The sequence below is a fragment of the Xiphophorus maculatus genome, chromosome 13 (assembly GCF_002775205.1).
Source record: "Xiphophorus maculatus strain JP 163 A chromosome 13, X_maculatus-5.0-male, whole genome shotgun sequence".
NCBI lineage: Eukaryota > Metazoa > Chordata > Actinopteri > Cyprinodontiformes > Poeciliidae > Xiphophorus > Xiphophorus maculatus.
In genome coordinates, this window is record NC_036455.1 from 3,129,503 (window position 1) to 3,156,054 (window position 26,552).

The following is a 26,552-nucleotide window of genomic DNA, read 5'->3' on the forward strand; positions in this document are numbered from 1 at the left end:
GTTGATAGAAAACGCGTCAATATCGCTTTTAGTTCGGTAAATAGTGTCGTGAATAGTTCGGGCTAATTCTGCCAACCACAGAACTAGCCATATATTCCTGAAACAAGTCTTCAAATATTGTCACCGGCTAAGTTAATGAGTAATTTGCCTTCTACTGTGTACGTGATTGTATTAGTATTTAAAAGAAACATTTGCAAAATTTAATAAAAAATAAAAAAAAACGTAAGGCATTCTTTAAACAAAACTATTTAAACAACCAGTGTCAATCATATTCACAGTTGGCAAGTTTATAGATGTATTTAGCAAACAAACTAGTTAAAGACTATTAAAAATTTAACATTATCTTAGAAATAAAAACACATAACATGTCTGTGCATAGTGGTATAGTGGGATTTTCTTGTTTGTTTTACTGCAATAAATTTAGTCACATTTATTTACTCCCAATGGCAAATCTGTACAAAATTTACCAAGGGGGTCAGTGGTGTTTTTTTAAATATTATTTAGAGTCTTCTATTGACTTTGAGAGGTTAAACACAGATTACAGACAAATCTTCATATATCTGTTTATTAAAACAAACATTAAATAAACCATATTTACATAGATCCAAACGCTGGACTCATAATACACAAAGGCATGTCAGGACATGTAGAAGTCTGATTGTTGTACAAATTAAGGCTGTTGTGGAGTCTTAACTCTTTATCCAGAACTATTGTAGTCAGATGATGATGGTCAGTAGCAAGGATGTGCTTTCAGGTCTTTGGCAGATCTGGTTTCTGGAAATGTCCTCAGCCGTAGGCGTATTTATCCGTAGGGCCTTTATCAGTGTGAGTCATCTGTCCACTGAGTTTCATTAAAAGCTTCACAATTAGGCCCGCCTAGAAAAACACAAGGAACAAAAGGAAATCACTTTAAAGATAAAACTATTCATCCTTCACTTCGACTGGCATTTCAGGCTAAAGTTTTATCTGTTCTCTGAGTGGAGAACTCTAAGAAATTGCACATCCAAAGTAAATATGAAGGACGTTCAGATAAAGTCTGAGGACGGACCAGCTGAAGTCAAAGCAAACAAACCACATGTCCCTGAAGAGTAATAAACAATTAAACACAACTCCAACGTCTGAAACCTGAACCCAGCTGAATCTATTGATGCTCTGGAGCCGTTACCTGCTTTGTGTGCACAATGAAGTTCATTTTGTTGTCCCCGCTGTGGATCTGGAAGTACTGGTCAGCATGTCCGAGCTGCCACATGAACGTGCCGTACTCCAAGCTGATGAGAAGGACCTGCGGCAGAAAGAAAGAAGAAATTGATTGATTTTTTTTTTTATCCAGTCAGTCATCAAATAATTTATTAACACTTCATTACACTACAACAGTTTAAACAGCGTGACTGAAAATGTAAAATCAGAGGCACAAGGCTTATATTTATGCCTGTCCTACACATCAAATTGAACTAAATTACTCCTCATAATCACTGCAACGTATTAAAATATATATACATAATTTTCTTATGAAAATTACTCAATCCAAAACAAAAAAATTAATCAAATACACATTTTAACATTATTTACATTTATAACCCTAAGGCCCATGTTTTCTTTAGAAAAATACCTCTGTTTTTAGCTTGTTTTTTAAATTTGAAACCATGTTGCAAATCACATTTGGATTCATATAATGTGAATATTTTTTGCACCACAGCTGGCAAATAAACCAAACTTTACTCTAAACATTATTTGCATTATTTTGTAATGAATCAAATCATAAAACCTTATGATAATAGACCTACAAAATTTTGGATTTGTATGTTCATAGTAACCAGCCTTATTAATAACAAAATATACTATAATAAAAGTGACTGTATTGGTTATTATTTTATCGTTTTATATCTGGAATCCCACATTTCCACATTTATACATACAGAAATATAAATATATAAGAGTAAATTCGATGTAAAGCCTTATAATTTAATAGATTTCCAGAATTATTGAGTATTTCTATTGTTTTTGCCATTTTTTAAAAATGTATTTAATATGTTGTTAATTTATAATTGACAACAATTCCCTAAAATGTGATGGAGGTACCTTGGTCTCCATGTTCATGAGGTGCAGGCCCTTGGTGTTGACCCCGACGTACACTCGGATGACCTTGTGGTTGCTCGCGCTGGCCTTGGTGTAGACCTGGCCGGTGAAGAAAGCTGCTCCATAGGTTGGGATGTCCCAGCAGTTTTGTAAGAAGAGTCTCTGCAGGTGGTGCATCTCTTTGCTCAATCCTTCACTGGTGCTCAGAGCCTGGTGGAGAACGATGGAGGGTTCAGCTTCAGGGAGGATTTTACGACTGACGGGAAATAATAAAAAATAAAAGTGTACTTTGTATTCATGCAGAATCCTGTTGGTCCAGTGGTACGCTTTGCTTTTCACCTTCAATATTGGCACGATTGACTTCAGGTTTTCCTCACTGTTCAAGTAAAACAAATTAGAGACCTAGCTTCAATAACTGAATTTTAAATACAAGAGAAACACTGGATAATCATCTGGTGTTGCTATGAGATGTGAAATCAGTCCTACTTGAGGAAGCCTTGCTTGTGCTTCTTGCTCTCATAGTTGCCATAGATGATCTGCAGAAGGAGACTGGCCAGAGTTATCAGTTTACTGTCCGGGGCGGGAAAGTAGCCCTTCAGCAGGCAGTGACGGGCCTCATCAAACAGGATGAGGATGGCCAGCGGATCCTCCACCTGATTTAAAACAGTGGCAGGTAAGGGACATTTACGGACAAGCAGCTACAAATGTGCACAAAATGTTGTGCTAATGTAAAAAAAACAAACAAATTTTGCAATTGCAGCGTTTCCATTACGTAAGAAATAAAATTAAAATCACACATGAATAAACTTGTTCACACAATAAGTCATTAAAGAGCATGACAGCGATGAATGTAAATATTTAAATGACGTATACTCACATTCAGTCATCAGAGGAGAGGATGGCGTCTTATTTAGACATTGGAGTAACAAACCACCTATACTTCTCTGAGTGTCTACGTATATATGTGGTGTTTTGGGGAAGACTGTAATTTTACAGAATAGTTTCGATTTCAACACTTTTGAATGATAAATTAAACTTTTAATGAACCTCGGAAAACCTCTGGTGGAGGACTTTATTTGCAGAAATACAAATAAGCATGTTGCTGCATGGCGTTTACAAACCGGTGTGTTTTTGCAGTTTTGTGAAAAACACCAATTTACAGCTGGAAAACCTACAACAGCACTAAAGGGTTATATTAGTTTTTTTTTGTTTGTTTTTTTTAAAGAGTAAATTTCCACTAACAAAAACTCAGAAATTTTAACATTTATCTCTGAAATTTTCTCAAAAAAAAAAAAAAAAGTTCTGAATTTGAAAGACTGAAAATTTCCACTAAAAAACTCACAATATTTTATGCTAAATTTAAAAATAATAATTTAAAAAAAAATTTGGAAAGTTTTGCGTTTTAAAAGTAAAAAATTAATACATTTGAGAACTCTGAAAAGTCCTTTTTTTTCTTTTTTAGAGAATGTGTAAGATTAGCATAAAATTTTGGATTTTTTTTGTTGCAAATATTAAACTTTTGGAGTTCAAAAGTGTCCTTTTTTCTTTTTTAGAAGGCCCTTAAACGCCTTTGTAAAAACCACGTCGTCCTAGTGTGAGTTTTTTTTTTATCGTCATGTATCCATTAACCAAATCTGTTTTTCAAAATTCCAATTTTCCAAGTTTTATGGTCAATGGAAACGCAGATTCTGACTAGCAAACTAAAGGCTGTAAACAAAAAGTTTAATTCAAACTCTGTCGTACCTTCTTCTCTATTTCAAGAGGCAGTCGTACGTCTCTGCGAAGGAAGAGTTGCGGACTTTCCCTCTGAGGATCCAGAACCGTCAAATCTGTCACAATCTCCGTCCAGATCCGCAGATGCTGCAGAGGCTTGTGGTACGGCTTCAGCTGCAGGTCTAACACACAAACACACACAAATCGTTCGGTTGTCTGTGCCTGACAACACTTAACAGGACTTTAACACTTTGATTTCAAATAAATAAAGACACCCATTTTAAGACACTAACAAATGAAACCAAATTGATTGCATTTTCTTTTATTCTAAACAAAAGTCCCAAGCCAGAACCTTTGTATTGTGTTTCTGGAACACCTGTAAATCTGACGCACAAGCGGAAACAACCACAATGGACGACAAAACCCACAGGGTTAATTTTTGTGTCAAAAACTAGCAGTACAGACATCTCCAATGCTAATGTTAGCGTCCAAATTCCTAAAAAAGTACGTTTTCACATAAGTTGTACACGAATGATCAGAAACTACTGAAATTTGAATGGGTATAAAATCACTTTTCACCAGTCTGATGGATGAATAACCCAAATAACAGATTAAAAACAATAAATATATTTGTTGTTGAGCTCATATGCCTATTTATTCAATAATTTAGCAGCAAAAAGGTATTCGATTAAAATGAGATTAATTACAGACCCCCTGCAATTAACTCAAATAAAACTTTTAGCCCCACCAGTATTAAAAATATTCCAAACAAGCAAAGTATTGCATTTTTAATATACATTTCAATTCATCCAAGAGAAAACTATATATATTTCACAATGGCTATTAAAAGACAAAGGATGTGACTCACGGAGGTTTTCTGAGCAGATCCAAATGGTGAAGTACTGCTGGGTTTCCTGGGAAAGCCGCATGCCCTCCATTATCTGCTGCACAGTTGTGTTGTTGCCGTGTTTCAGCTCCACAGAGCGGTAGGAGCCGTCCATGCGGTATATCCGCACCTTTTCATACTGAAAAACACAAACAAGCAGTAAAACCTGGGGGTTAGCTTGAGATCAGGATGGTATTTGAGTAAACAGCACCATCTAGTGGCTAAAACTGCAAAAATTCGTTACATTTTCAACAATATAGATTCTAGACTGGCTTGAAAACATATTAATACCCCTGAAACTTCAAAAGTTGAAAAAGTATGTAAATGATTCTGTAGTATTTGTACCTCTTAAACTGATATATACCTAAAAAAAACAACTCACTGGTTTGCTGTTAGCTTGCTGCAGAAGTTTTATTGTTTCCTCCCACTCATTCTGTTTGTTCTCCTCACACACCTGGAGTGGCGATCTCTTCTGCTGGTCCTCTATGTGCTGAAGTCAGAAAAGTCACCATAAGAATCAACTTTAAGATAAAAACAATAGTAGGAGGAGAAGGAACCAAAGTTTCTGGATAAAAACTTAGCCGCGTTTCCTACCCGGTCGATCTCCGGGTGCTGCAGGAGGAGCTTCACTATCTCAGCGTGGCCTCCTCTGGCTGCAAAGTGCAGCGGTGAGCTGAGCTGCCCGTTCAGCAGGTTGGGGTTGCATTTGCCTTTCTCCAGCAATATTTTTGTTGACTCCACTTTACCGTGCCTTAAATAAATCAGATGCATGTCAAACAGGGGTGCAACGATTGCCGATTACGGATCTTTTAAAAAGCTTAACCTGCCGATTCCAATTTTGGCCGATACCAATGTTTTGTCTGAATTGTTGCTAAATATAGCAAGAAAGTTGTTGAGTTGGCAACAGTGTGGTAACTATTGTTAATTGTAAATGTGCAGACATAGCTTGTTGGGCCGGTCTGTCAGTCAAATCTTTCTCACCGGAGAGCAAAAGAGGACAGTGTTTGATTCTTAGACCGTTGCCAAGCTAGATAAGATCGGTGAATAAGATCGGCTTCATATGTAAAAATCGGCCGACCACTGATTTCCCCCAAAAAATGTCTTTTTAATAGGTGTATGAAAACATCTAGTTTCAACTATAAATATCGCTTTCTAAATCTAAGCTTTTGATCAAGTGTTAAATTGCACTTCATTACAAAACTGTGCAGTTTCATTATCAAGCACTTTCAAAACCTTGAAAACACCCACTTGAAATTCAAGCGTTTTCAAGGACTTCAAGCATCCACAGGGTTTCCCCCACGGTATCATAAGCCTGGTGGGCCACCAGGCTTTACTTGTGCCCCCACCAGGATTAGCTTTGTTATTTATCTTAGTTCTTTTTAAATTATTGCTTTTTTAAAGACTTTATGTTTGGTGTTTAGGTATTAATCTTCCAATAACACATAACTATCAGGTGATATTTTCAAATTTCCTGTCAACTTTAACCATTAATTTAACTCAAAAACATGGCGGCTGGCTGGATGAGTGACTGCCCTAGAGCCCCAACCACCAGGCTTAGCAAGTTTTCTGGGGGAAAACCTGATCCATACACATCCTTCTTAAAGCACAACAAGGTGAAGATGCTATAAGACGCTGGAGGCTTGACCCACCAGCAGGCGTAGTGTATGGGGGCCCAGTGGTCGCTGTCCAGCTGCTTGACTGAGAAGCCACTCTCAAGGAGCTTGGAAAGCAGCTCTGTGTCTCCCTCACAGGCGCTGCGGTGCAGAGGGAAGTCGTCCACCCACTGGTGATCCCTGTGAAAATGAAAACAATTACTCAGGTTTGAACTGGAAAGATAAATCTGATGGTAAATTACAGCTGCAACTAAAAAATGTATTTAGTAATCGATTATCCTGATGATTAAATGATTAATCTGATGCAAAAATGTGCACATTCTGTAGGTTTTCTACTTTAACCACTTATGTCTTATTTACACAATACTAGAAATACATAAAAATGTGCAAATAAACAATTCAAATCCTTTTTAATAAGAAAATAAACATTTTACTGATCATTTGTAGCAAATGATGCATTTGCAGCTAAAATAGTAAATCAACATGTGAAAAGCTCAACCCTTTCTGCAACAATACAGTGTTGAGGTGATCTGTTTATTTTTTGGATTAACTAATTAATAGTTGTACTTAATTGAATATTTTTTGATTACATAATTTGATCCGGTAGAAACTAAAACTACGCCACTTAAGGAGTTTTGAGTAGAACAGATTTATAAACTGTTTTTTTACATTAAATGCAAAATGTATCTATTCTTTGTGCTATTTTGGCTTAATTACTGCCTAGATTGTCCCTTATTTGAGTCTCTATTAATCAACAACTATTTCAATAATAGATTAATCACGATTAATCATTTGAACAGTAAACGTTATTATTGTTAATGCCAGATTTTAAAGCCTCACTTGTCTTCTCCCACGCAGTTATGCTGCCATTTATCCCTCTTGGGGATTTGGATCTTGGAATAGTCCGGTGCTCCGAGACCAAAGTAAGGGTTAATGATAACTTTATCCACCTGGAACAAGAGAGAGAGCTCATTATGGTTCCAACAGAACAGAAAGAGAAGCTGCGATGAAAACAGTATCTGGTTTCTGAGAGATGGGATCTCTGACCCGGTTAGTGTACTGCAGGTCTGAGCCAAACAGAGGATTCAGGATGCACATGTCCGCCTTCTCCAGGGACATCATCTTGCTCTTGATCTCCAGAGCGGTGTACCCCATGTGCAGACCCTCGTCGCTCAGTTTTCCCTCGCTGCTGTAGGCCGGGTTGTTCACGTTGGTTTTGACTCGCTCAACAGGAGCCGGCCTGAAAAGGGCGGGGATGGCATGAGGGACAGTGTGCTGCTCCGCTAACCATCTGCAGAGGTGGAAAACAGAAAAACTCAAGCCTGAACTACTCATCCCAACACAGCCAGCAGGATAATAAGAAAGTGTCCTCACTTATCTAAAGCCAGGAGCATCTTGGACGTGATGGAGCAGAAGTGAGGGCTGGTCTCACTGCACACACGCATGATGTCCTGGAAACAGTAGAAGCTGGGGCTCCCAGAGATGTGGATGGCTTTGCTGTTATCTGTGCAAGAAGACTCATTAATCTGCAGCCAGCAGAGCAAAAACTACAGCATCATCCACAAGCATTAACCCTTCTCTAAATCGTTCACATTGAGAGCCACAAATTTGGTCTTCCTGGAAGTGAAAACAAAGAAAGCATGCAAGTTAAATGTTGTTGTTGTTAATATAAGAATTCAGGATTTCCCTCGGTGTATTATAAGCCTGGCGGGCTACCAGTCTTTACTTGTGCCCCCACCAGGCTTAGCATTGTTAATTTATTAGTTGTTGTTTTTTTAATGATTGATTTTATAGTTGGTGTTTATGTATTAATCTTCCAGTCTTCCAAAAATGCTTAACTATCAAATGATATTTTCAAATTTCCTGTCAACCATTTTTTTAACTCAAAAACACGGCAGGCTGAATGACTGCTGTAGCGCCCTGAGCACCGGGCTTAGCAAGTTTTCTGGTGGAAACCTTGGAATTAAAACATGGTGGAGAATACAGACTCTCAATATGTTCAACCCAGGTCTCCTCAAACAGCATAGTTTAAGCTTCACTCGATTCAAATTCTGTAAAATAAATCTCAAATTAAGCACCTTTTCTATCCAACTATCGTTAAATCCCAAAACCAGTTGATAGATCAACCCTACACTGTACTGAGTGAGTGACTTTGCAAAGAAGAACCAGTTCTCCAATTGTGCAAAACTGGTAAAAGCTTATCCCAAAAAAACATTCTTATTCTACATCACAATCAAGCACTACTTTGTGTTGGTCTATCACATAAAACGTGACAAAATGGTGAAAAATAAAAAACAGTGAAACCATTTTAAACTCACCTTTAACGCTGACTGGCACCACAAACAGAGAAGTTTCTTTCCCTTCATTGTCACCTTCAAGGATAAATTTCTTCATGTGCACCACACGCTTTCCTGCAAAGCAAAACTCTTGAGCTCTCAGGTTGTGTCAGACGACGTGTTTGTGCGAGCCAGTCTCATCCTCACCTATGAAGCTTTGGCTATTGGAGATTGGTTTTATTGTTTCGTCGACATAATCCAATATGGATTTAGATTTGTCTCCTGGCTTAATCTTTGTCACCAGAAGTACTTTCTTCCGCTTCTTCTCCTTCCCTTCCAAAGGCACTTCTTTCAACAGGATCTTCACAAGCCAAAGGGAAAAAAGACTCAATTATTAAACAAATCCTAGAAATATTTAATTTTCAGCTCGGCATACCTCATAAGCTTTGGCCCTGTATTCCTTTGAAGTCAGGCTGACTTGGTTCTTTGGACGAATGACGGCAACATAGACGTCTTCTGAGCCGTCCTCGTTGCCCATTGTGTCGTATCTTCCTCAGGCGCAGGTTACCGTCCAACAGGGAGGCCAGATACTGTGGAGAGGCATGTCTGAAGCAACAGAAAGCATAAAAACTGCTTATTTAAGGCAGAAAATGGTCTCTCATGCAACAGCTAGCAAAATCTATCATTTTTTTAGATAAAATATACATTTTAATCATAGATGTAAACAGGGTTTCACCCAGAAAACTTGCTAAGCCCAGTGCTCTGGGAGCTAGGGCAGTCATTCATCCAGCCGGCCGCCATGTTTTTGAGTAAACAAAATGTTTAAAGTTGACAGCAAATTTTTAAATATCACCTGAGAGTTATGCGTTACTAGAAGACTGGAAGATTAATACCTAAACACCAACTATAAAGCCTTAAAAAAGGCAATGATTTAAAAAAAACTAAAATAAATAACAAACCTAAGCCTGGTGGGGGCTCAAGTGAAGCCTGGTGGCCCACCAGGCTTATAATCCACTGTGCAAACCTTGTGTAAACATTACATAAAATTTACATATGGACGCAACTAACAATTATTTCAGTAACTGATTATTCTGATGATTAATCAGATTCAAACAAATGGCACACTCTACATATATTTTTAACTATTAAAGGTGTTTTAGTACAATATTAGAAACATAGGACTCGAACAAATAATTGAATTCCTTTTTTAAATAAAAAAAATAAAATTTTATTTCCTACACAGCATTCCTCTAGTGAATCTGAACAATTTTTATGCAAAATATATATATTTTTTGTCCATTTTTGGCTTAATTGCTATTTTACATATGGTTTTTTCTCCAGCAAATCGATTTTGTTTAGTCTAAATACTCCAGTTAACAATTAATCAAATTGATAAATTAGTTGACAATTATATCAATAATGGAGTAATCACAGTATATCCAATTAACTGTTTCATTCTAACTTTACCATAAGTAAATGCTGAATTTAATCCATCTACATTCACATCAAAAAATAAATATATATAATCATATTTCTACCCAAAATCTTGTTTTTATTTTCTTCTCTTAAGAAATGTTTTTATAAAATTTCTCAACTCCTATGTTTGATTCATGCTCAAACAATTCCACTTTTTTGTAGATGTGATTTTTAAGATACTGTTGTTTCCATACTTATAATAATTATATTTTTTGGTTTTCTTGATTTTTGTTGTCCAATTCACTAAGACAGAAATTACAATTTTTGTAGCTTTAATCAAAACAAGAGAGAAGCTGTATACATGGTAAAAACTAAAAATAAAGTTAAACAAATTTACTTGAATATTGGGGGTTTTTTTAGGTCATAATGCTAAAAGAAAAACCTCTAGAAAAGAGCCATTATTTATCAGGGGTTCATTAATCATTTTTGCACAAATTTGGAAAAATATAACAATAACACAAAAAAGCAGATTGGGTTATTGCGTAGCTCATTTACTTTAATGTATTAAACATATTTAAAGCAATCACATGGAGTCAAATGTAGTAATCAATATCAACCACAACACAGTCGTTGAGGCTTTTATCGACCTAAAAACTACTTCAGGTTTTGTAATACTTCCTTAAAGTCCGCCTCTTTACATTGTAAACCTCTTGTATATTATTCCTGTAATTGTTATTAGATATTTAATAATACATTAATATTCAAGAGATGAAAATAACCAACATCTATCTCACAAACCGACTTGAGTTCAAAGGAAGGTCACGCCCCGGAAACCAAACTTTAAACTGTTTTTTTCCATAAACTATAAAATATATTCTATTCTTGAACGCACACTCTCCTGTCAGATGTAGCGTGTTTACATATATTTTCTCGTCAGGAAAAAATAAAGTCCAGTTACTCAACTCCATCAGCTTTTTTTTTTTTTTTTTAGCAGAGGGTGCTACCCAGTTTTCCGCTCCATAATCAGCTGAAACTTACCGAGTCCGCTCCTTTAACGGACCGAGCTTCTCTTCCGCTCGGCTCTCCGGTGGCTTTCAGCGGCTTTGATACGCAAGTCGAGGCCAGAAAGTTACTCCAGGTTACCGACCGGAGAGAGCGGAGTTTTGGGGGGAGCTTGAAGCAGTCGCAGGCCTTTTCAGTCAGGGCAGGGTTGCAGACACAAACAGAGGAATCACGTTACGTTTCAATGAGGCGGGCGGCGGCGGCAGCTGTTGCACGACAGCGACCTCTGGTGGTGAGGTAGAGCAGGTGCAAACAGGGTGAGGCGCTCTTCTGTTTTTACCCGAAAACCACCACGAATTACTAGCAAAACCTGTAAAACTGTAAAACTAAAACTTTTACGCCTTTCTTAACCACCAGGAAAAAAAACAAGTAGCTAAAAAGAAAATTACCACAACATTGATTTTCAACATAAATAATGTACCGTGTGAGAACAAAAACATTACAAACATATTAGGGCGATTATTGTTCTCATCGTCATTAGTTTTTGTTTTCGATATATGTGTTGTTTCCTCTCTAAATAGCTAAAATAAGCTCATACTAGTCTGTAGCTAACTTAGCTTACCACGGTTACTAGGCAACCATCGAACGTCTTGGTAAAACACAAGCACGGAAGTAAACTAGCTTTATCTGTAAATGAGTAGGCCTATGTGGTAAAGTAATAAATATACACAGAACGCAGAGGAAATACTTCAGGTTTCAAAATATCTCGTTTTTAAAGTGGAAACCTTGCTTATTAAGTTTGATTCAAGCACATTAATAAAAGTGTAACTGATCAATGGAGGATTTATGCTGTCTGTGTTAATCTATGAAGAGTAAAAATAGTCAAAGGTGTAGTAAGTATACTGCACAATTAGCTCTTAAAAACAGTTGCTACATTTTGCAGGTGTTTATTCAATTCCTTCTTTTAGAGTCAATTCAGAAACACTTTAGCCCAAAGGAAAATGAAACGTCTTAACTCATATCATCCAAGTATTTTCAGAGTTATTGTGGATCGTGTTAGGAAGGATTTCCAGTAGCAGTCAGTTTTGCAAGACATTTTAAGAGGCCTCTGACTGAAGAGCAGTCTCAGGACTGTCATTACATGCCAACAGCTCAGTTTCCCCACAGCAGAGACAATATTTGACACAAACTCATGGATGACGCCATGAGTTGTTGGCCACCTCTGCTATTCCACCTCATTTGCTTTGCTGCTTCTCTTTAATTTTAGACTATAATCTTAGGTAGTATCAAAGTAGCAATATTAGTATCAATATTGCTTCTTTTTTGTTTAAATAATGGTAAACATACATTTTTATTCCAAATATTTGTGTGAATACCACATAACTGTGTTTTTACTCAACCTTATCATACCCCAAATACCTAAGTGGTTTAAGTTTCCCTTACACGCCAACATAAAACGTTTGACTCTAAAAAAAGCTCAGCCTAACAATAACTCATGATGACACCAATTTTTATTACTGCTGAACATCATGCCACCCTTTTTTCATTATCACGTTTAACAATAACAGAAAAATAAATTGACACCAAGAAGATGAATCATGCCTTTTGGTTCCTCCCAAAACCAGTTTTTACTCAACCATGTTCAATAGATGGATTATGAGTCACTTTTGAGGAAATTATGTTTTTATATAAGATACGGATGAATACATTTGAGTTCTATCAGCGCTTTGTTAAAAAGGAAGAGTGGTTTTAGGGAGTTAACGCCACAGATCCTTTTCAGATTAAGTGTTTTAGTCAGCTCAAGCAGGCTTGCGTTTATTTTCTGTCTCCTGTATTTGACGTACAGATCGTAAGCTGGAGAAAGTAACCTGGAAACAAATATGGAACAACTTCGACAATAATTTATTCATTTAGTTGAACAGATTGTATAAAACTTCAGCATTTATTGAGATGTGACACAAAGCAGCATACAGTTATATTGGTCATAACAAATTGAGTCTATGCTAACCATACTGAAGCAGCTGCAGCACCCATGCGCACATGTAACATGGCTTTGGTTTTTCTATAAGTGTACATTTTTTTAAATTTTAGGTAACTAATTATTTTTCCTGCTTAGATTTCAGGCTGTGTTTGCTGCCAGGATGTTCTCTGGCAGCAAACCCAGAGAACATTCCTTGTTTCTTGGTTCAGGTCGAGTTGTTTTCACACTGTTTGAGGACGTCTTCCATCTTCATCTGGATCTCAGACACCCTCTTGGCCCACTTTTCGCGCACTTCGTCTTCATCATCCTCAGTGACAGCAGTGAACCCCATCAGTGCGATGAGGCCCATGTGGAAGAGATGCGCGATATGAGAGCAGTGGCGCTCCATGATTTCGCGGTCTCCCTTGCAGTTATCGAAGTACACATCCAGCAGAGCTCTTCCAAACACCGTTTTTACGCCCATCACGCCGCGATAGAACACATCCAGGCCCAGATCTGACTTGTCTCTCGCGTAAATCTTTTCAAAGGTCTCCATGTGCACCTGGGCATTGTCTGGGTCTTTCTTCACCTGGGCCACCATGTTGTTGAAGGCATTGTACTGGTGCTTGATGTACTCCTCATACTTCCCGTATGTTTCGTTCACCTCGTTGACGCGGATCTGTCTCAGGCATTGATTGTTTTTCTCGGAGATGCTCTCCAGTTTGGCGTGGATTGCCTGAAAGTCTTTGTCCAAGGCGTGGGTCTCATCATCCGCCAAGCCCTTTCTTGCCACACCAACCAGAGAAGAGACGACGCCAAAGATGGGGTCGATGGAGGAGGCGAAGGAAGACACCTTCTCCACACAGCACAGGACTTTGGCTGCGGTCTTCTTGATTTGTTGAGCATCAGCCATGACTGCAAGTCTACCTCCACACTGATTGACTCTGGAAGATGAGTAAATGGAATATAATAAAAATCACTATTACACAGTGTTGGACAAAAATTGTTTTCCAAATGCCAAAAAAGATGTTGTGCGACCCTGTACCAAACTCTGAGTTAAGACGTTGTTTCATGACAAGTGGAGCAGTAATCATATAGGGACATGATTACTGTACAAGCAGATAAAAGTTAATATTTAAAACTTTAATATCTAGATTGTCTTTCAAAACAGCAGAAAGAAATTTACAAAATGTATCCGTACACTGATAAATATGTTCCCGCCACACAGTTTCAACTCAAAAGCATGTTTTTATTTCCTTTATGGGTTTCAGTTCTAAGAATTCCCATTGATGATATTAAATAAATATATACTGAATATCTGATTGAAAGACGAGGAGTGTAGAAGTGCTGCAGGGCCCTTGTTTTAGTCTCACATATGAGCTCTTTTAATGCCTCACGTACCTCCAGGTCATGCATTAGCCTGCTTGCTTTCAGTAAAAGAAAACCCAGCTGTAAACTAGAAAATATGAAATGCACTTTATGCATTAAATTAACCTCTTGGCCCCACTAGGGACAAGGGTGTACAGAAAATGGATGGATGGATGGATTAGATGAAAGGTTTTCATTGAAGACAAGAATCTTGATGCGTGACCTGCTATTTTTTCCCCCCATTTCCGTAGTTTATTGAAGTTTTGATTGTAGAACATAATTTTTACTTTACCTGATGAGGAGCACATTTTTTTAAGGATTTTTAAAAAACAACTCAAAGGTGTAATGTTTAGAAGTAAAATATATATATTTTTAAAAAAAATCAACTGATTTGCCTGCCCAACAAAATAGTCCATCAGACATTTGGAAACTGTTTTCATTTCCATTTAAGAATTTTATTGTAATATTTACCCTAAAAACTAACATCAAGACAGAATATTTTCCATCACTGTGTTTTAAAATGTAATATAATATAATTGCCTCTAGGTTGGATGACAGGTTTTTACCCATCTGACATTTATTCCAACCACTAAAAAGGAATAACAATTGTCAAAGATATTGAGAAACCCGTGTTAATATTTAAAACATGTTTATATATATATATATATATATATATATATATATATACCTTCTTCCAGATAAAACCATATGAAAATGTTGCTAACATACATGCTAATAGTTCACCAGAAAGAGGCAGTCTTTTTTAAGGTCTCTAGTATTATTTTATACAGACTAAACTAAATTATTGGGGCCTCAGCACAAGTCCTGTTGTATTGGATCTCTGTCATAGTTGTGACATTAATCATCCCGCTCAGTCTCGTTCTGCTGGAAAAATAACTCAGAAACAACAGTAGGTGTGTCTCCATCTCTACCAACACAAGTCGAACTGGAAACGAGAAAAAATGCTGGCAGGTTAATGACCTTCTACGAAAGTTGTTTAGCATCTTAAAACAGCCTCGGGTAGCCGTTTTATTTCCCATTTTTAATGTGAAACTCTAGATGCGTTTGTTCTCAAGCTCCCATTTCCTGATTTCCTGCTGCTTAACGACTGAACCTGTCTGTCATGATCCTATCAGTTCCCAGCTGGATCCAGCTGTCATACAAAGATCCTAAAAATCCTTCATATCAGAGATAAAAAGCCAGAAAGGCCCGCCGTGTTTACTCACCAGAGATAAAACTGTTTGTATCCCGTCCGACTACAGCTGCTGTCTGACTCTCCTTTCCACCATTTTCCACACCAGTTAGCTAAAGCCAACCCCTAATTTCCTAATAAGGGCACAAGCAACAGGAAGTGGCTGGAGGCTGTCCTGTTCTGATTGGTTAAGGAGGACCTCCTTCATCTGCGTCACTGGAGTTCTAACCACAGGCTTTTTGACCTTAAGGTTATTAGTTAGAGCAGGGGTCACCAACCTTTTTGAGCCTGGGGGCTACTTGTTTGATACAGACATAAATGTTCTTGGCTCGGCCTATATAACAATAATACATTTATAGATAGCATTTATTGTCATTGAACAGAATTCAACGAAATTTCAATTGCAGCTCCCGTGCAAAAGGTCAAATATATACAGTAAAAATAAGCAAACACACAATAATAATAATAACAATATATACAACTAAATTAACTAAAGGCACTCAACCATCCAAAGAAGTAGCAGCAGGTCCAATTATGGCAAAGTACAGATAATGTGTGCAAAGTGCAGAACAATATGGCTGTGTGGGGGTGGGTATGTAAATATGATTACGTGCTGCCTGATCATATTAACGTTAGGAACTACTGACAATAGTTATCAGTAATAATTTACCATGGCAGCTATGGTTGATTGATATTATGTGATCATTAGTTCTTAGTTCAGAGTTTTAAGTTTGATTCCCTTTTGGAGCTTTTCTGTGTGACTCTAAATTACCCACAAGTCACTGAGAGTCTGGATTGTTGCAGCTGCAGCTGGACGCACTGAGATTTTCCTTAAAATAAAAAAAAGAAAAGAAAATTATTGTATTTTTTTATTATCCAACCCTCTTTACTATTAACAAAATTGTAGAAAGAAGAAAATGTAGCGCACATCAGTGTGAGTCTGTGGGGGTCAAAGGGCACGCCAAAGCCTAAATCTTATTGGTCAGTTTACTTTTCCTGGTAGCTAAAAATGATGAGGGGAGTTTGAACCTCCCGCAGTTCTAAGATCCTGCCTGAGCTTTTTGCAGTGTGCGGTTCTGGCAGGTCGCCGGTTTATTAGCTGTTTTTGTGGTTTCACAAACTTAAAAGCTGACGGGTCACCCGCTGGCTGACACCAGCAGATGTCGAAAAAAAAAAAATGTCCGACAGATCGGAAGGTACAAAACTATCACTGCACCTGACCTGCAAGAGCACAACCACCTCTCCAACAAACATCATGTGCAGGTCGCACAAAAGCAGCACAAACTTAAACCACTAAAGCAGCACCCTTTTTTTTTTTTTTTTTTACACAAACGATGCTAAATAATAAAGACATAGAAGTGAAGCCTGACCATGTGATCCACGGAAAGAGGAGGATGTTGATTCCCAGGTTCAGGTGGAGTCAGGCGTCCAAAGGAGGAGAAGGTGAAGCAACAATGTTTGCTTAATTTCTACTCTTGTGGGGAACGTTAAGACTAGATTAAATTGTTTAACCTGCAGTCTTAGCGCGACGCTCAGGAAGAGCGGCACATGTCAGCCAGGTGACCCATCAGCTCTCCAGTTCAGGAAACATCAAAGAAGCTCAGAAACCGATGACCCGCCAGAACTGCACACTGTACAAAGCTCCGCCGGGATCCAAACGACCTCTTAGAACTACGGGAGGTTCAAACTCCTGTCATTCATTTTTAGCTTACAGAAAAAGCGCCAAGCCGCCAAATAAACAAAAGCAAACTGACCAATAAGATTTAAGCCTTGGCGTGCCCTTTGACCTCCACAGACTCAGACGTGCGCTACGTACAAGATGTTTTGACACATAAGATCTTTTTTTTCTCCACAGTTTTGTTAATTGTAAAGAGGGTTAGATAATAAAAATTTCAGAAATTATTCTCTTCTTTTTTTCAAGAAAAATCTTAAGGTAGGCGGAGGCTGCAGGCGCTGCTGCCCTCCGATAAAATCCTGCATAGTTCTGAACTTTAACCATAGAAAAGGAATTTATTTTAAACTTTTTTTTATAATTTACTTTTAAAAAATCTAAATATAAACAAATGCTATTAATTCGATGTAAAAACTTTAAATTAAATAATTTCTTTGGCATTGCTGCCTAATGACAATGGCTATTTTTAGAACTTGCTCCGCCGGCGAAGCACGAAGGAAATTCGTAGTAAAGAGAAATGAAAGCAAAACATACTTAGTGACATGTAAACAAAGACTTTTTTTTAAATCTAAGAGCTCATTAAAATTCTCCTCATATATTTGTGCATGCTTTCTTTTCATTTCTAATTACGGGATTGACGTCAGTTTTTAAATGTGACAGAGCACAAGAATGAGAATAGACTAAACACTACATTTCTATGAATGGACTTTTATGTATGTAAAATAAGTCTGTGATTTTATTTTATTTCTAACGACATCAACACGAAGTAAGTAAAAGGATAAACAAAAAAAAAACATAAATAAGTTAAAATACACAAAATAAAAACAAGTACGACCACACAAAAGTTAATCTGTTGCTTAAAATAAATCTTGACCTTTTATTTTATTATAGTTTTTCCTTATTTCTATTTACTTATAACAAATACACGAATGAATTAATGTCATGATATAGGTTTGTATTGCAGTACGTTGATTTAAAATGATGTGTATCCCAATCCTGAGGGCTACAGAAGAACAGATAGCAATATAATCTGCTAAGGATTCCTACTTTGACTTGATGACCGGAAAAATTCCTAGTTTGGTGTGTTAAATTAAACTTATGTTTATTAAAGTACAGTTCCCTGACTACAAGTTCAAATGTCTCAAAAATAAAGCCTAAAACTGTGATAACTCCAACACATTTTTCTCGGATTGTAAGACAAGTTTATATTTAAATAAAATCGTCTTCATCTGTTTTTGTTTGTGCCTCTTCATAATTATTTTTTCATAAGCACTGCTGACTGCACTGCCTTCTAATAAAAGTTGTGAATGTCATTTTTTTTAAATGAGGGTTTCTGCTTGTAAAAAGAAACTAACTTTAAATATGAATATATATATATATATATATATATATATATATATATATATATATATATATATATATAAAAAAAACAGATAATGAAACAACTGATAGTTTTGCTTTCCAGTAAGCAGAACAGGTTTTTCTGGAAGAAAGCCCGTCTTTTCCTAATAAAACAACTGATAGTTTGTCTACCAGCAAGTAAAGAAGAACAGGTTATGTTTCTGGAAGAAAGCCTGTGTTGTACTGTGGTTTATGTACGATACCTGAACTTTATCGTACATAACTTGTACATAAATATGCACACTAAAGCAAAAGTGACTTGCTGGTAAGACAGTGTCTGGTTGAAACACCGCTCAGTGAGGAAGAGGCCATTACACCATCCGAAACAAAAAGTCAAATTACAATTTCCAAATACACGCACTCCCTTAAAAACATATTCCAGAGAACCTTTTTCTAATTGTGAAGTACGGTGGTGGCAGCATCATGTTGCGGGGTTGTTTTGCTGCAGCAGGGACTGGTGAATTTAACCAAACAGATCATCATGTGCAAATACTGCAGCTTTATTAAAAAACACACCTATATATATAAGCTAAAAATACAACCAAATTAATTACAAACTGGCTTAACGATGGAGTGGCCTTCGCAAAGTTTTCATCTCAAATGAAAACAAATTCATAACACAGTTGAAAAGATTTTGTTAGTATCTTTAGACCAACTACTACTTTGAGAAGCTCAAGTCCAAAATGTGGCTGAAATCACAGAGTTTCAAAGACAGTTCTACCAATTGCTAAAAGAATTATTCTATTTACAAACATATTATTTTGTTAATCCTATTTTACGTAATACAGGAAAACATTTAGTCAGATTCAATCTCAGATAGCAAGGAAAATGTTTACATTTCTATAAAATGTGTGCAAACGTGTGGTCTCAAAGAAAGGTTTTATACTTTTCCTGCACCGACTGGATTAGAGAACTTCCTCCAAATGTAAATAAAACATTCCAGCTGCACCTTCATAACCAGTTTGGTTGACCAGACAAGAATAGTGTTAGTTTGACAACAGAAATAGTAGAAATATTTACTGTACATACTTTAATTATCCATTACATCTTGACATAAATTTATTCCTTCTATTTGTTACTAAAGTCATATTGACTTTATTTACAGTCTTTGAGTTTTTTTCTTATCAATGTGTCATTCAGAAGGAAATCAACACGGTTTTGAGAATGTCTTTGCATTTATGTTTTGGGAAATTTAACTTTTAATTTGAGAAAGAATGTGTTAAATCAATTCATTTCATTTATTTAAATTTTGATCTTTGAAGCAGATACTTTAAAAAGTTGACACATGAGCAATTTATGTAAGATTACTGAAATGTTTATTCAAAATCTAAAAAAGTTTTAGTTCTGCATTCTGTGATTTTCTTTTTTAATGATAGGAATTTCTGCACAGTTTGGATCTGCAACTTTTTTTTAGCAACTGACTAAACATGGCATTACATAACTGGACAAGGTTGTTGTTGTGTAATATTTAAATTACTGTGATGATCTGAGATCAAAACCGGAAACATCTGCTGGCTTTTCTAGATATCACACACACCAAACACACACTCCTTTCTGTTGTCAGTCTTTCTTCTACAACACATGACAGTTCAGTGGTTGGAAGGATTTTATTTTAAATATTGTGTGGAAATAAAAATAACTTTTTAAATGTTGCTTTTATTAGTGCAGTAATTAATTAGCAGTAAAGAATTATTCATAGATGCATTTTCCTTCTTATGGAGGGAATTTCATTTGCTGTCTTTGAATTTTATTTTTTATTCAAAGTTTCACTCAGAAGGAAATCAACTTGGTTTTTAGTTTTCTGAGATTGTGTTTGCATCTACATTTTGGGAAAGTGAAAAAAGAGTCATTGTTCTGCATTCTGTGAACTTTTAGTCTGTTTGAAAATAATCAATTTGTCATATTATGTCTTGTTTATTTTACAAAATGACGTTTGTAAACTAGATTTACATTAGCAGTGCACATCAATATGTTGTATAGGATGGTGGAGACATTTTTAATATTGTTGATACTAAAAATGTATAAATAATTGTACATTTAACCATGAGAATATGAAGGTTAAGTGTAATTTCATGTGGGAATAATTTAGGAGTTTATTTGGTTCTTGAGTATAAGATGAACAGGAAATCATAAGATTTCTTCCTTTTCGAACAAATTCTGGAAAATTTCATGTCAGTGGGCATGATGATTATTATTACTATTTTTTCTGTTTTTACTTTTTGTCTGTTTGAAATAAATAAAATGAAAGGAATACAACCTGAACACAGCATTACTGACATAAACCTGGTGGTGGCAGCATCATGCTGTGGCGCTGCTTTTCTTCACTCAGGACAGTCAAGCAGGTCAGAGTTCAGTGAGATGAAGCTCAAGCCTTGAAGAAAACGTGTTAGAACATCTAAAATGATTTATTCCAGCCTACCCAACGTTTCATAGTTTATTTGTAAAAATTGTGACAATCATGCATCATTGCTGCTTTTTGCCAGCAAAACACATTGAAATTCGTGACAAAGTTCAACAGGTTGGTTTACTTTTGTGAAGCACTGTAATTCCAAACCTTATCAAATTCCTCCTTTTATGCGTTATAATGATAAAAATAAAAAAAATAAAAACTGTGAGAAAACAGTCAGCTGCAGTAGACGTGTATAAATAGTTTCTACTTGGAGCAAATATCCAGCTATTTCTGTACTTGTTTAATCAGCACACTACACCTGGACAGGTTAAATAAACATGTTTTTATAGTTTCATATAGAGTTTTGATGTGCAAATTGTAAAAACTGGTTGATTTTAAAAATATTTTATATAAATAAGTAATTTTAAAGCTATTATAGATTTAGAAACCGGTATTTTGTGAGCCTCTCAGCCCCCACCCTCGTGTGTTTTCCCCTCCCACCCGCGGCTCAGCTGCTCTTCTGCAGTTTTTCTCACTATAAAACCCAGGTTGACACTGGCTGTCATTTTGTCCCCGCTTCTTTCTGTCCTGCTCTTTCTGTGCATCGTCCGCTGGAACCCTGGCCAGACCGGACCGACTGGACTGAACCTGCAGTTTCAGGTATGAACTTTATTGAACTGAGCAGCATGTTTGACTCAGCAGTGCGTTCAGTTTTTTGGGATTAGGAGGGTTTAAGTCGGCCATTGAAGTGGTCCGTATTGGTGAGCAAAAGGCTGAGCTGGCTTTGAACCACAATCAAACTGTGTGATTATCGAATGGACACTAAATGTAGGCAAGCCACAGTTTTTTAATCAGATATCTTGTCCTTTTTATTATTCACCTTTACTGAGAATGATAACAAATTGAATGCTAGCTTTATGATTCTTTTTCTCTCTCGCTGTATCGTTTACATTACATTGTTTTTTAGGACTGGAAAAGGAACGACATCGGTGAAAATGTTCAAGCTGTTACCGGAGCTGGTGCTCCTGCTGGGGTAAGGGTGCTCAAACAGGCCACACACTGACACAGGGAACACAAAGTTAGACAATCATAATCCATCTATGGTGCATATTTATAATTATTGTTGTTATGAAATACATTTTTTGATAATGGCATGTATTTACACACACTGTATAAAAAGTGATTCTGTCAGACTGTGGACTTTGTAATGGCTTCTCCAAAACACTGCCTTGTTGTCCTGGAGCCACTTTGTAACTAACCTGACTGAATCTTTTGTCCATTTACTCATTTCATTTGTTCATTATTGACCAGTGTGCCAAAGGTTTCATTTCCAATTTGATAGTTTGAGATGTTGCTACTTTTCATGCCACCCTCTGGTATCTTGCAATCTTTCTCCTTTTTCTCCTAATATAACGATCGATTACTAAAATAATTGTTAGTCGCAGCCATAATGCCAGTAATGATGATGCATAAACACCAAATGCTACTGAATGCTACTTCTCCAGGCTTAAGAAGTTCTGGGTGTGGAACAGAACCAGAATCAGAGCCAGAAGACCTGAGAGGTCTGGAAGGTTGATACAACATCAGATCTTTAATGTATTGTGTTGCTAAGCCGTTTAGTGATTTATAAACTAACAACATTATTTAATACTTTGTTCTCTGAGCTACAGGGATCCTAGGGACTTTAAAATTGGTGTGGTGTCCTCTATCTTCCTGGTTTTAGTCAGAACACGAGCAGCAGCATTCTGGACCAGCTGCAGCTGGAAGACTAGATGATTTGGTACTAAAGATAAATGCATGGATGAGTTTCTCTAGATCTCGCTGAGACATAAATCCTCTAATCCTGGAGATGTTCATCAGGTGATAGAAGGCCGACTTTGTAACCCTCTGTATGTGGCTCTGAAGGTTCAGGTCAGAGTCCATCAGTACTCCCAGGTTTCAGGTCTGATCGCTGGTTTTTAGTTGTAATAAATGAAACTGTGCATTGACTCTAGACCAGAGTCGGTCGTCGAGGGCCGTCATCCTGCATGTTTTAGTTCTCTCTTTGGTTTAATGCACCTGGATCCAATGATTAGAGGCTTAAGAAGAGCACTGACATGCTGAAAAGGTTGTTGGTACCACCAGGGAGAGAACTAAAACATGCAGGATACTGGCCCTCGAGGACCGACTTTGGGCACCACGGCTCTAGATCGTTCCTCTTTAGGTCCAAAAATAATAACTTCAATTTTGTTTCCGTTCAGCTGGAGAACATTTTGTCACATCAACACATTTATCTGTTCTAAGAATCTGTTCAATGCTCGGATGGGTTCAGAGTCACCTGGGTTCAGAGTCCAGGTGACTCTGAACTAATGTAAAGCTGTGTATCATCAGCGTAGTTATGGTAGCTAATCTTATTTCCAGTTATAACTTGAGCTAGTGGGAAATATAAAGATATTAAATAAGAGGGGTTCTAGGATTGAACCTTGGGGTACCCCACATATTCTGTCCGCTTCCATGAGAAGTTACCTATTGAAACAAAGAAATCTCTGTTCTTTATGTAAAATTCAAACCAGTTGAGTACTGGACCAGAAAGTCCGACTCAACTGTCCAGCTGTTTTAGTAATATGTCATGGTCAACGGTTTTAAAATGCTGCACTGAGACCCAAGAGAACCAGTCCTTTAATCCTGGAAATGTTCTTCAGGTGATAGAAGGCTGATTTTGTAACTATCTTCATGTGTTTCTGAATGTTCAGGTCTGAGATCGTCACCACACAGACCTGATCTCTAGTTTCTAGCTATAATAATTGAAGCTGTGTGTTGACTCTGGATCGCTCCTTTTGAGGTCCAAAGATAATAATTTCAGTTTTGTTTCTGTTCAGCTAGAGAAAGTTTTTTCACATCCAGACATTTTATCTTTTCCGTCACCTGGTGACATCATAATGCCACTTAGCTGCTACGTGCCTGGACAGTATAATGAACCGGTTTCATTTTGTTTTTAGAGTCGTCGGGTTTAGTTTTGGAGCAATCCAGAGACCCGACTATGACGACACTCCAAACCCTGAGTTCTTGAACCCTTCCTGGATGGCCAGCATCCCTGATGATCAGCCGCTGTCTGTTGTCACGATGCCAGGAACGCACAACACCATGTCTCTGTATGGCGGCGTCTACGCAGAGTGTCAGACCTGGAGCCTGGCCTCCCAGCTCCGAGCCGGCATCCGTTTTCTAGATGTCCGCGTGCGTCACGTCAACGGGAATCTCACCATCCACCACGGAGTCTCCTACCAGTGGGCTCACTTTGGACAAGTGTTAGAGGGCGTGTTTGACTTCCTGCACGAATACCCAAGTGAGACGGTGCTGATGCGTGTGAAAGAGGAATTCAGTGAGACAAATAACATCTACGGCGCTGTGGTCGACTTCATCCATCGCTACGGCCATTGGGACCTGCTGTGGCACAGCCGCCTGGTGCCAACCATGGCTGAGGCCCGAGGGAAACTCATCATCCTGCAGGATTTTACCGGCCCGGATCTGGGAATGCGCTACGGTTCCCTGGATATAGCTGATGCCTGGAAGGTATGAGGAGTTAATGTTTTTGTCTGGACGTTTATCTCCATGTCCATTGGAATGGGCATGATATACTGTTGGTTTTAAACCAGATTTTGTCACTTCAATAATTATTGATTAGTTTCTTATTGGCCAATGAGATTAAAGTTCTAAATCCAACAAGAATCAGACAAGCATTGCTGTGAAACTAAAAAAGGAGAGGAGAAAGCGTCTATGTTTTTTTTAATCAAAAATAAAAATTTAGGTTCATGGTACCCTAATAAATTTGCTCTCATTGTAGTTTTAAGTATTTCCAGTGACGTACGTTGGCTTCTGCCTGCAGGTTCCCTCTCTGCTGAATTTGGAGGAGAAGTGGCAGAGTGTCTACAAACACCTGGAGGCCGCACCGTCAGGAAATATGGCTCAGATATTTCTAACCTACTCCAGTGGAGCTGGTGTGTTCGCCCACCCCAGAGCTGTCGCAAAGGGAATCAACCCACAGCTGTACGAGTACCTGCAGGCCAAGACCGACCAGAACCAGCGCCTTGGAATCATATGCATGGACTTCCCAGCTGCTCCTATCATCCAAACCATCATTAATTTCCAACTGAGAGAGGTCGTGAAAACCAACAAAGCAGATGTGAAACGTGCAATTTTTTATTTCCGATATATGGCCAAGCATTTTGCAGCTAATAACTGACCCATACTGTTGTTGTAACTCAGAAGTTTGTAAAAATTCAGTAGATTTCTAACAGCAGCCCAGAGAAATATATAAACTTTTAAACCAAACCTGTTTTCTACTCACTAGTCGTTACCTCATCATCATTAAGAAAATGACAGGTTAAAAAAAAGAAATATTTTCTTTAACTTTTGGGGGAAAAATCCCAGTAAATTTTATTTTGAATTTGAACACAAGCTTCACACAAATAAATGAAATTGTTTAAGCTATTTGTGCTTTCATGTCTTGTTATGATCCATTTTTCCAGTCTTATCGAATTCCTGTGCTGCTTAGAAAAATACCTTGACGATTTCCTGAGTAGAATATAATAGAATATTGCTTTATTTGTATGTCAGTGAGTAACAGTAAAAGTTGGGCAAAATAAAATAGAAACATTGAATAACTATGATTAAAAAAAGAACAAAACCCGAAGAACTACTCAGTAATAAATAGGAAAAGAACAACACAAAATATTTAAACAGAATACATTGAAGGAGTTTAAATTGTGCAAAAAGTCAATGTCTAGTAATTCTGTTTCTTGCAAACATATTTTTTGTGCATTGTATCACATCAGAATCACAAATCTTAAGGTATTTTATTAAGAATTTTTATGACATACACCAAAACAACAAGTGTAATGTTAAACAGTGAGCCAGGGTTTTAAAATCTATACCTCCATCGTCGACACCTGGACTGGTGTCCAGTCCAAACAGAACAACACAGACACACACACACGTTCAGTTAACCTAACAGTCATGTTTTGGTACTGTGGGAGGAAGCCGGAGTACCCAGAGAGAACCCACGCATGCACAGGGAGAACATGCAAACTCCATGCAGCAAAACCTCAGGCCGGGATTCAAACCCAGGACTTTCTTGCTGCAAGGCAACAGCGCCACCAGCTGTGCAGCTCTGGTTATATATTTGAACAAATAAAAATCTTGACAAGTTTAGAGTGCGCTTCTACCCTGATTAAACCTGTAAATAAATTCCAGTGCAACCAACCACCACTAGAGGGCAACAAATTAATAAGAAGACTCTACATGTGTTTAATCTCCTTTGGAAAAGTGTCAAGAAAAAAAGCAACGTTTATTTTCCACTTTAACTTAAAGCACCTTTTAGTTCTTCATAATTTTCTAAACACAAAGTTTGTGCATCAGCCGTTTGTCTTGTTCTAGCATCCAGTTACTCTTCAGAAAGATTACAGACCACAGGAAATTGCACCTTGTGGGTTTGCAGCTAATTTTGAATTAAATAGGTTGTAGACTTGTTGAAATACAGGAGAGCCTCTCCGCTTTCTAAAAAGTCAGATTTGCAAGAAAACGAGAGGCCTCCGTTGGAGTGATTGAGCCAT

General features: G+C 37.4%; 3 protein-coding genes across 3 annotated transcripts; 1 reads left to right on the plus strand and 2 right to left on the minus strand.

Moving 5' to 3' along the window:
- Nucleotides 1-549: 549 nt before the first annotated feature.
- Nucleotides 550-11,222, minus strand: krit1 (KRIT1, ankyrin repeat containing). The gene is made up of 17 exons (XM_005796474.3): nucleotides 11,019-11,222; nucleotides 9,001-9,170; nucleotides 8,772-8,925; nucleotides 8,607-8,699; nucleotides 7,663-7,792; nucleotides 7,336-7,579; nucleotides 7,129-7,238; nucleotides 6,325-6,468; nucleotides 5,270-5,426; nucleotides 5,058-5,165; nucleotides 4,658-4,814; nucleotides 3,820-3,971; nucleotides 2,563-2,729; nucleotides 2,365-2,452; nucleotides 2,080-2,286; nucleotides 1,166-1,282; nucleotides 550-876 (listed from the first exon to the last, which is right to left on the minus strand). Exons 2-17 carry the CDS (start codon nucleotides 9,100-9,102, stop codon nucleotides 787-789), a joined length of 2,220 nt encoding a protein of 739 aa, XP_005796531.1. The 5' UTR covers nucleotides 9,103-9,170; nucleotides 11,019-11,222; the 3' UTR covers nucleotides 550-786.
- A 1,639-nt stretch (nucleotides 11,223-12,861) lies between these two features.
- Nucleotides 12,862-15,622, minus strand: LOC102231751. The gene is made up of 2 exons (XM_005796473.3): nucleotides 15,537-15,622; nucleotides 12,862-13,886 (listed from the first exon to the last, which is right to left on the minus strand). Exon 2 carries the CDS (start codon nucleotides 13,853-13,855, stop codon nucleotides 13,169-13,171), a length of 687 nt encoding a protein of 228 aa, XP_005796530.1. The 5' UTR covers nucleotides 13,856-13,886; nucleotides 15,537-15,622; the 3' UTR covers nucleotides 12,862-13,168.
- Nucleotides 15,623-21,508: 5,886 nt separating this feature from the next.
- On the plus strand, nucleotides 21,509-25,394 carry LOC102223877 (1-phosphatidylinositol phosphodiesterase-like). Its single transcript, XM_005796528.2, has 4 exons — nucleotides 21,509-21,624; nucleotides 21,932-21,997; nucleotides 23,943-24,513; nucleotides 24,827-25,394. Exons 2-4 carry the CDS (start codon nucleotides 21,960-21,962, stop codon nucleotides 25,181-25,183), a joined length of 966 nt encoding a protein of 321 aa, XP_005796585.1. The 5' UTR covers nucleotides 21,509-21,624; nucleotides 21,932-21,959; the 3' UTR covers nucleotides 25,184-25,394.
- The last annotated feature ends 1,158 nt before the right edge of the window (nucleotides 25,395-26,552 follow it).

What these genes read in the sequence shown, in the direction of transcription:
- krit1 (XM_005796474.3), bottom strand. Translation starts at nt 9,102, where the DNA reads ATGGGCAACGAGGACGGCTCAGAAGACGTCTATGTTGCCGTCATTCGT. An exon ending in ACAGGGCCAAAGCTTATGAG is followed by an intron (nt 8,926 to 9,000) that starts GTATGCCGAGCT and finishes TGGCTTGTGAAG; the next exon opens with ATCCTGTTGAAAGAAGTGCC. An exon ending in ATGCTCCTGGCTTTAGATAA is followed by an intron (nt 7,580 to 7,662) that starts GTGAGGACACTT and finishes CCACCTCTGCAG; the next exon opens with ATGGTTAGCGGAGCAGCACA.
- LOC102231751 (XM_005796473.3), bottom strand. Translation starts at nt 13,855, where the DNA reads ATGGCTGATGCTCAACAAATCAAGAAGACCGCAGCCAAAGTCCTGTGC.
- LOC102223877 (XM_005796528.2), top strand. Translation starts at nt 21,960, where the DNA reads ATGTTCAAGCTGTTACCGGAGCTGGTGCTCCTGCTGGG. An exon ending in GAGCTGGTGCTCCTGCTGGG is followed by an intron (nt 21,998 to 23,942) that starts GTAAGGGTGCTC and finishes TTTTGTTTTTAG; the next exon opens with AGTCGTCGGGTTTAGTTTTG. An exon ending in ATATAGCTGATGCCTGGAAG is followed by an intron (nt 24,514 to 24,826) that starts GTATGAGGAGTT and finishes TTCTGCCTGCAG; the next exon opens with GTTCCCTCTCTGCTGAATTT.